The sequence below is a fragment of the Notolepis coatsorum genome, assembly GCF_963971535.1.
Source record: "Notolepis coatsorum genome assembly, chromosome: 2".
In the NCBI taxonomy this organism is placed as follows: Eukaryota; Metazoa; Chordata; class Actinopteri; order Aulopiformes; family Paralepididae; genus Notolepis; species Notolepis coatsorum.
In genome coordinates, this window is record NC_140166.1 from 186,522,926 (window position 1) to 186,532,379 (window position 9,454).

A 9,454-nucleotide genomic window follows, 5' to 3' on the forward strand; every position below is an offset into this window, starting at 1 on the left:
TAAAAAAAAAATTATTGATTGATTGAATGAATGAATGAATGAATGAATGAATGAATGAATGAATGAATAGGTTGAGCCTTAGCTGCTAAGATATAGAAGCAAGCCTATTTTGTGCAGGTGTCTAGATGATTTTTATTGTGCTGAGAGCGGGGGGGGGGGGGGGGGGGGGGTTAAGTGGAGGCTATGTAAGTGGAGCTACTAATTTGCGCATCAAGCTAATTCCTCCTGCAGGCAGATCAAAACTTGCAGCAAAAAAATTAAGAAAAAGCGAATAGTCTAATGCTGATGACAGGTCTCCATTGGCCTCTCTACGTTTTATACACACGTGCTACAGTATGTGCACAAATAGATAAGAGAGAGAGGCCGATGGAGAACGTGCATGTACATGCATACACACATAGACCATGTGAACCGCATGTGTTAGAATGCAGCAGCATAGTGGCACTTATTTTACAAAGGTTCCTTCTTCTACTCCTCCCTGGCATAGTTTAAGCTTTATAGCACATACAATTACACACACACATGTGCACGCACACACAAACACCCATGAACAAGTGTACACAAAACAATGCACATGCTGTACACAAACAAGCGTGCACACACAAAACCAAAAGAAACACGCACACACACACACATACTCACAAAGAGGCTGCACACAACACCAGAATGCATTAGGCTATTACTGGACCGCCACCACACATTCAACCTCTGACATAACAACATAACATCAGCACATTTCCCCTGGATATGAAACACATAAACCGCACATAAACCACAAAAATATAATACGAGTAAAAAGCAATAGAAACCAATCCCTGGCCTGCTTGTCTTAAGTGTCAAGCTAAAACATAACGCCACGGTCAGATCATAACCTTGTTACTCCAGTTTTAGTGTTTTTAAAGCAAAATATTTTAGATCTGAATTGATGGTCTTTAGTGTGCTGCGTTCCATGTATGTTTCATGACCGTAGGACCCATGGAAGTCATTCAGTAACTCATGTAGAATGTAAAGAAAGGATGATTGTTAATCCACTGTAAAATAGAATATTGGTCTGTTTCACACTAGTGTTTACAAACATCACCAACAAACATCTGACAGACACAAAATACAGAGAATACCATTAATAACCGATACATACCTGTTGTCTAGGGTTAGTCCTCCTGGTATCAAGACCTCAGTCAATCAAACTAGTCAGTGAAAACATACCGTCTCCATTTCTATTTTTCTTTTTTTGTTTATGTTTGGTCCAATCACAGATTGGTCCTTTAATTCCTCAAAAACATACTGTATTGCAAATGTTTTGACCTGACAGCAGCACTGTATACTGTATTTATTGTGGAAGTATGAGGGGGTTTGGGGCCTGACCTTCATAAACAGCATCTAGGCTTGAATCAGCTCCAATAGGCACTTAGCGATATACCATATCGCTCACACACCTGCCTCTGAGCAGCAGATTTATATATTTGTATGCACATATGCGCACTCGTGCATCAGCTGCATTGGGATGGCTTGTGGTAATAACAGTCCACAGTCATTAAGGATAATCGATCATTTCTGCTGAGACCAAGAGATGACACTTCATAGTCAACATTACTGTGGATAGGGATAAGGAAGGATGCAGGGAGAGGGAAGGAGGGGGGAGGAGAGGGGAGAGGAGGCAGAGTGAGAGAATAAAGAAAGAACACAAGAGAGAATGAAAGAGATAAACAATGTAAGCAAGCAAAGAAGAAACAAAGAAAGAGTAGCCTACATCAAAAGAAAGAGAGAGAGAGAGAGAGAGAGAGAGAGAGAGAGAGAGAGAGAGAGAGAGAGAGAGAGAGAGAGAGAGAGAGAGAGGGTAAAATGGAAGCGCTAGAAGAGCTAGACAGCTGGAGTAAATAGGAGACGGTATTAATATCAGTAGGTATTAGTCATATGTGTGTGTGTGTGTGTGTGTGTGTGTGTGTGTGTGTGTGTGTGTGTGTGTGTGTGTGTGTGTGTGTGTGTGTGTGTGTGTGTGTGTGTGTGTGTGTGTGTGTGTGTGTGTGTGTGTGTGTGTGTGTGTGTGTGTGTGTGTGTGTGTGTGTGTGTATTAGGGGTGTGCAGAGATGTATCTATACTGTATAATTATGTATCTGTATTCGTATAGAAGACCGAAAGTGGGCATGGTTTATACCGGATGTGTTTTTTGCAACAATTCTTGTACAATACAAGATGGGAACATACAGTACAGTAATAGTATAGTATACATTATTACATATTTTTTGTCATCTCTTTTTTTCTAAATATATATATATATATTTGTATAAATATCCTCAAACTGGGGCGGCCGGGTGGCGCAGCGGACTAAGCGTCTGCCCACCACTACAGAGACAGTGGGATTGAATCCAGCTGTGGTGCTTCCGGGTTGGCCGACCGTCCATACTAACCCAATTGGCAGTGTTAGAGGGTGGGAAACCCGGCGAGGGTGGGTCCTGGTCGTTGTAAACAGCTACTTCTACAGTTCGGTCGGGGCGCCTGCACAGCAAGGGAAGGATCTAAGAGAGGTAGTGTGACCTTCCACACGTTACACTCCCAGTGAGAGTCCGCGCTGCCAGGTGAAAAGAGCGGTGGGCTGTGTCGGAGGAAGCATGTGATAGTCTCCGCCCTCCTAGACCGACGGTAGGGGGTAGAGTGTGCAACGACCAGGAAGGGGATTGGGAATTGACATAACGACTAACATTGGGATGGAAGAAAAACGGAAAAAAGGAGGAAAAAGATAATTCAATATATATATATATTTTTTTATAATCCTCAAACTAAATCCTCAATTTGAATAAAGTGATTAATCTGATTAAATTAGTCTTTTTTTTTATCAACTTTCTTTAATGAATATAACTCATCAGTTTTTGTTTTATACTATAATATTAGTGTAGCCTAATCTTTATCTGCAACTGTGAAGAAAAACCCCATTGGTTTAAACAGAATGAATAGACACATACAAAAAAAAATATATATATATATATAATATAATATAGACACAATTATTTGTGAGCTTTATAGAGCAGAAAAGTTTTAAACTGACATACTTATGAGCGTAGGAAACTAATCTTTAAAAAATGCTGACATATTTTCTACAATGTCAAATAGGCCCATGTTCAAGATTTTGTTTTTAAAGTAAATCATCTAATGGATTATTGATACATAAAAATTATAAATAGCTTAATTATGAAATTCATGGATTGTTTTGCATGAGGAATGAAGAGCGGATACTGCCCTGGTTCCAATAACATAGTTTTTTGTGTCTGATCGTTAAACCTGACATGACCACCATGTCCGCCGTCAAAAGATACTTATAGTAATTTAATTTGTATTGATTTGGAGTAGTGGAGGAACGGTGTGTGTCTGGAGAACAAAAGCATTGCGATGCAGGTTTTTATTCAGTATATCCAGAATTTGTATTTGTCATACCAGGAGGAGAAGGGAGGCGGGGAACACGTCTTGGGTTTGTTCTGAAATAGCTCTCCAAAGGCATGCACATGCATAACTCATGATGATGATTTAAGACAAGCTTAAGACAAGCTTTCTCTAGGCTTTTGAAAATGTAGGGGAGACCTTGCTCATCATGGAGCAGCCGTTGGTTAAATATTGGTTACCAATATTTCGGTGGGTCCAAATGAAGAGGCAGGGCAGTCCTACGGGTTGTTTTTGACGGCAGTCCTACAGGTAGTTTTTTGTTTGTCAGGACAGAGTACCCTCATCAACTGTCTCTCCTTCTCTCACAATCACTGCCCCTAAATGAGTCACTTGTGGAAGAGAAGATGTTGAGGGACAGATGAGTGGCTTCTTCTGGACCAGAGAGGGGACATGGGGAACGTTGCACTCATCTTCAAGATATCAACAAAACATAACATAGTTATTTTAAATCAGTAGATTTGATTCTGTCATAATTAGATTGTGCCCCAGGGCATTTCCTAACAAGGCAAATGTGACATGGTTAAAGCCACAATCCACAATCTATTTGATTTAGCTTTAGGAAACTCTTGCTTTTGAATGCTTCTAATGGGCCCTGGTGAAAGATAATAACCAACTGATGTGCAGAAGGCTCTCACTCCCTCCTGCTGCTCCCTCAACCACGGCAAGCTGAATGCTAACTAAGGACCTGTCCACACGAAAGCGGGGTGTTATGTAACTGTGATTTAATGTGCGCAGTTGCACTGTTCGACCACACGCAACCGGGTTTTTGGAACACTGCAACCGCGGTCTTTGAAAACCGGAGTCCAGGGTGAAGTTTTGCGCGCATCCCGGTTACAGTGGTTGCGTGTGGGCATAGTAACCGAGGCTATTTCCAGTGTTTACGGCAGAGCTGTCGCAATTATTTCCCATGTTTACGGCAGACTGTTGCAAACAATAGCAAGTTAGCAACCGAACGAGGGGTAGAGAGATTAGAGCAGAGCTGTCTCAAGTAGCGTCATATGAAAATGATTGTAACAAACTTTTGTTCGAAACGTATCGTCTGTGTTGAAGAGTGTTGTTGAAGAGATGATGTCTGTTGTCGCATTCCTGACCTGACGCTGAGTAAACCTGAAGCTGCGGCTAAACTAAGCTCATGTGTTGTCAAGTTATTGTTATAAGGAACCCAGTCCAAACTATAACAATCTGCATCCCCTTAACAATTGTTTGTATTGAGCCGTATTGTATTCTACCCATTCTGCAATCTGTTAAATAACGTTTTCATCCATTCATTCTACTAGCATTAACGTTACTACTTTATTATTACGTTAGCACGTAAGCTAACAAAATCGGCGATCTTTTTGTGAGACTAAACTCCGCTCTTGGTGGTAAATTGTGTTGATGTTGGTTTTGTTTCATCAACAAATGAGGCAGAACACACAGTGAATGTATCCTTTTTTATTTATTGCACGTTGTTATAGCTGCAAACTGTAGAATTGTTTGGCTGTGAGCAAGGAGGGATATTGTGTTCCACACTTCAGTTCAGTTTCCGGTATTACAGTAACTCTAAACCCTTCTGATTGGTTGAAATGGCCTTCATGTTTGAACTACATCGCCACCTACTGCTTTGGCATTGTACTACATGTATATACGTCACTCGGTGCGGGGTTTAAACCACGTCGTGTGGACAGAGTTTTTTGTTGTTGAATAATTAAAAAAAAAAACGGTGTCAAAAATACCTGTGATCGTGTGGACTGGGCCTAAAGCCCTGATACCGATACTTGGGAGTTAAGAAATATTATATATCGGCTGATATTTGCACACATTTTTAGCAAGGATCCGTCAAATTTTTTTATCAAATAGCTAAGATACATACTGGAGGTTGGATATTTTACAGTTGAACAAAATGTACTGTGAATATGAATATATATATATATATATAAGTCTTTCTCTGGTCTGCATCCCCTTAACAATTGTATGTATTGAGCTGTACTGTACTGTACCCATTCTGCAATCTGTTAATAAACGTTTCACTTTGGGTAGGAGGGGTGACACCCTTTACAATTCAAACTATTTGATAAACTTCTACTTTCAGCCCGGAAATGCATTCTGATAAACTGGATTAAGGATAAGCCTCCATTTTTACAAATGTGGTATAGAGAGATCTTCGGTGTGCTACCCCATGAAAGACACATGTGAATGGGCTCGAGGCAAGTGCAATACTGTACAGTGCCTGTCTTGGTTTGCTTTCCTTTTTGCTTGTTTTTCTTTTTGTTTTGTTTTTGCTTGCTTATGGTGTGGATGATGGCATAGAGATGAACTGGAGGACCCCCCCCCCCTTGTCCCAATGTGTGTTTTTGTAATGTAAGTAACTGTACGTGAAGAATCTATAAAAAAAAAGAAAAAAAAATAGAATTATGAACTATGAACTGAACTAGTTCATTTAGAAAATTGTGAACTGTGAACTGAACTAGTTCATGTAGAAAGTGAACTTTCCCAACACTGCTTGTATGGTTCCATTGAGTCCATTTTCATTCAGATATTTTGACGTGAGAAGTCAAGGGACCCTTTTGAAAATGGCTATGCCCATGACATTTTTCTCCCATCAAATGTAAGCTTGCGGACAGTGCCGGTTAGCCTTCGGAAGAGGTGTTAGTTGGACAATGCCTAGGCTAACTGGCACTGTCCGCTTCCATTCATTGTGCTAAGCTATGCTAACGTGCAGCCAGATAGCTTTCTACTGAACGCACAGAGAGGAAACTGGTATCTATCTTCTTGTCTCTCTCTGGAGAAGACAGTAAGCTAATTTCCCAAAATGTTGGTGTGTTTCTTTAAAACAGCTTAATTTGGTAGCAGAATCTACTCCCTCAAAGGCTGATACATTTGGTTTCCGATATACCGATATATCGATAACATAAATGAAGATACCAATATACCGGTTATGAGCCAATATTGTCCGATATTATCACCAATATATTGCTCGGGCTATATTACAAACACAGTCCATAAGCAGCAATACAGGCTTTGAAAAAAAAGGGCATTGACTGTACTACAGCACTGTATGCTGTTTCAAACCTCCAAAGTTGTCTGAAAGTTGTCTACCTCATGAGATATGCTATCTACTGCCAATATAATAATGGCCCCATTCCCTTCAATCAGTCGTTGCGATCCAGAAATTGAATAAGGTTCTGCTTCAGAGTTGAAGAGATAAGAGACCTTATTTCCTGATCTGCAATTTTTGCGCAAGATTAAGGATAATGTGGTTTATCATGGTTCTCTGTAGGTTTTCTGTGTGTCTAGAGGATCTCTCGGTCTCCTCGGGATATCACGCCACCAACTTCCTCAAGTTCGAATGCCTCAAACTCAGGATTCAAACTCTTGAGTGCCTTTCTCTTTCTTCGCTCATGAATGCCTTTCTCTTTCTTTGCTCTTTCTGCAGGTATTTCGCTGTCAGGCTCTCACCTTCATTCCGACAGCCATCAGACTTTACAATGCATCACTGTGCCTCACTGCATCACTGAGCACAGGGTGACAGTTACAGTACCATCTTCCTCGACTTTAACTTTTAAAACAACACTGTTCAATATTACACTTACTGTAGACTTCTGTATATTTTACTGTATATTTTATATTAGAATGTATAAACATAACATAGGAAAAGTATATCCCGGAGCTGGGTATTTTTATTCTTAGGCTTATTTTATTCTTCATTTGTGACTTGTTTTGTCTCCCTAAATGTTTACTGTTTACTGTGAGCGATTTGTAGTGCAAGATTTCCCTCGGGATGAATAAAGTATTTTTATTCTATTCTATTCTATTCTACCAACCATCTTTTCTCTTTATTTCCCTGTGCCCTTAGCTGCTCCACCCATCTTTGTTTATGAACCGCTTACTTATCGGGGTTGTATCCCTCCAGTTCCTCCAGGAACACGTTGGTGTTGGTGACAGTGTTGTCCCCGTTGGGCATGATGAGGAACTTGAGGATGGTTCCTCTGCTGGAGCCGAGGAACAGGACCGTACGGTTCCTATATGGCCCCGCCTCTGGGTCCACCACCATCTTATTCAGCTGGTACCTGCACAGGGGGAGAGATGTAAGTAGGCTACTGAGTTAAAGGACCACTTTTAGAAGATTTTCTAACCTATCTCAATCTTTCCGAATATATAGTGTGATATTAGAGATATCCGATATTGGCATTAAAATGTAATATCGGAAATGATCGGTATCGGTAAACAAAAAAAGAAGCTAATTCCTTTTGAGGGAAGGGGGGGGGGGGGGGGTGGGTGGGAGGCTGTAACAAAAACAAGGTTATGTACATGCATACAAGTAAATGAAATGCTAAATTACAGTAGCAATAGTATACAAGGAAAAGTACAATAAATAAGGGAGAGAGAAGGAAAGAGAGAGAGGGAACAAGAGAAAGGGAGAGTGAGAACCAGAGGGAGAGAGAGAAGAAAAGGGGAGATGCACAGATAATGTTTACATTTAGAATGCCTTGTTTAATGCATCCAGTGAAATTAACACATCAATGCGTACTTTTATTGTCAAAGGGGGAGGGGGGACCCTGCATATATCGGTATCGGTTGATATCGGTATCGGAAATTAAGAGTTGGACAATATCGGTATATCGGATATTGGTAAAAAAGCCAATATCGAACATCCCTATAGTGTTGGTGGAAAAACACCAGCAGTTGTTGCCAATGCTCTCTGTGTCCTGGGGGCGCAGCCGCCATGCAGCTGCAAAATGTGTTGTTGTTCTGGCCACCAGGCGAGTCATGTGACACAGCTGCTGTCCGGAACAACTACAGATGGATTGGGTCTCCGCCGCTGCATAGCCAGGGGGGCGTGGTCTAGATGCTGGATTAGGTCTCCGCCTCTGCGTAGTCAGGGGGGGCGTGGTCTAGATGCTGGATTTGGTCTCCACCTCTGCATAGCCAGGGGGGCGTGGTCTAGATGCTACTAAAACATTTCCTTTTTCTAGCTTTGTTTTCCACAGTGAAAATGGTATCCCAAAATATTAGTGCAGAGGATTTTATGGATGAGGATACATTTTACAGTGTTTTGGCTAACACGGATATTCAGCCGTATTTATTTGAGAATATACGAATATAAGAAATTAGATCTACTTCCTATAACACCAGAGCTGCTCACCATATCCCGCTAGATGTTTCCTGGGTTAACACTTCCTTTGGCCAATCCTCTTTCCAATTTGCTGCTGCAGTTGGAACAAGGTGCGAATGGACAAATGGACAAATTGATCCCCCTCACTACTTTTAAGGACTATCGCAGAGTTGTTTACACCTGCGAGTGTCACCCAGTCTTTTAACTGACATGTAAATTGTCTGTTATGCTTCATGTCTTAAATATCATGTCATTTTATTTGGTTGTTTGTTTGGTGTGTGTTTTAATGATTTCCATTACCTCTGTGTATGTATCGTCTGTGATGTGAAAGAAATCAGTGTTTTTTCAATGTATATTTGGTTTATAACTGATATATAGAGACAAGCTTTAAGAGGGTAATACCATTATCATCAGGGTTTGCATCAGGGTTTGCATGTGTGTGTCTATCTCTAGTCAAACTGGGCAGAGGGGGTTGCAGCAGCAGACTGAGAGCTCAGGGCATGCCGAGGTCGCCATCGGCACATAAACAAACTGATAACAGCTAGGCAGAGGTCAGTGGATGGAGATGAGAACACAAGCCAAACAGACGAAGACGTGATACTGGCTGATTGATCAGAATCCAACAGATGTATGCAGCGTCTGTGTCCAATAGTCTCATCTGGATTGTTATTTTTGTTCTATTTATTTATTTTTATTATAATAATATATATATATTTTTTTTATCCACTTTTTCTCCCATTTTTCTATTTTTCTCCCATCCCAATTTTTCGTATCGTCCAATTCAACCCTCCCCTGTCTTTGAACACTGTTTCATGCCTCCCACAAGCCGGCTGCAATGTGGACCAAGTTATACATAGCATGAGTCCCCTCCGATACTCGAGGTAACAGCAGTCGCATCTTTCCACCTGCGCGGCTCGATCTTTC

General features: G+C 41.0%; 1 protein-coding gene across 1 annotated transcript in view; it reads right to left on the reverse strand.

The window, feature by feature from the left end:
* Positions 1-9,454, reverse strand: part of sema6bb (sema domain, transmembrane domain (TM), and cytoplasmic domain, (semaphorin) 6Bb) — a gene marked incomplete at its 3' end in the record, with an annotated part of 302,720 nt that overhangs the window by 99,217 nt on the left and 194,049 nt on the right. Inside the window, exon 10 of the mRNA XM_084308423.1 lies at positions 7,305-7,484. Coding sequence (XP_084164549.1) covers positions 7,305-7,484 — 180 coding nt within the window. The remainder of the gene's footprint in view (positions 1-7,304; positions 7,485-9,454) is intronic.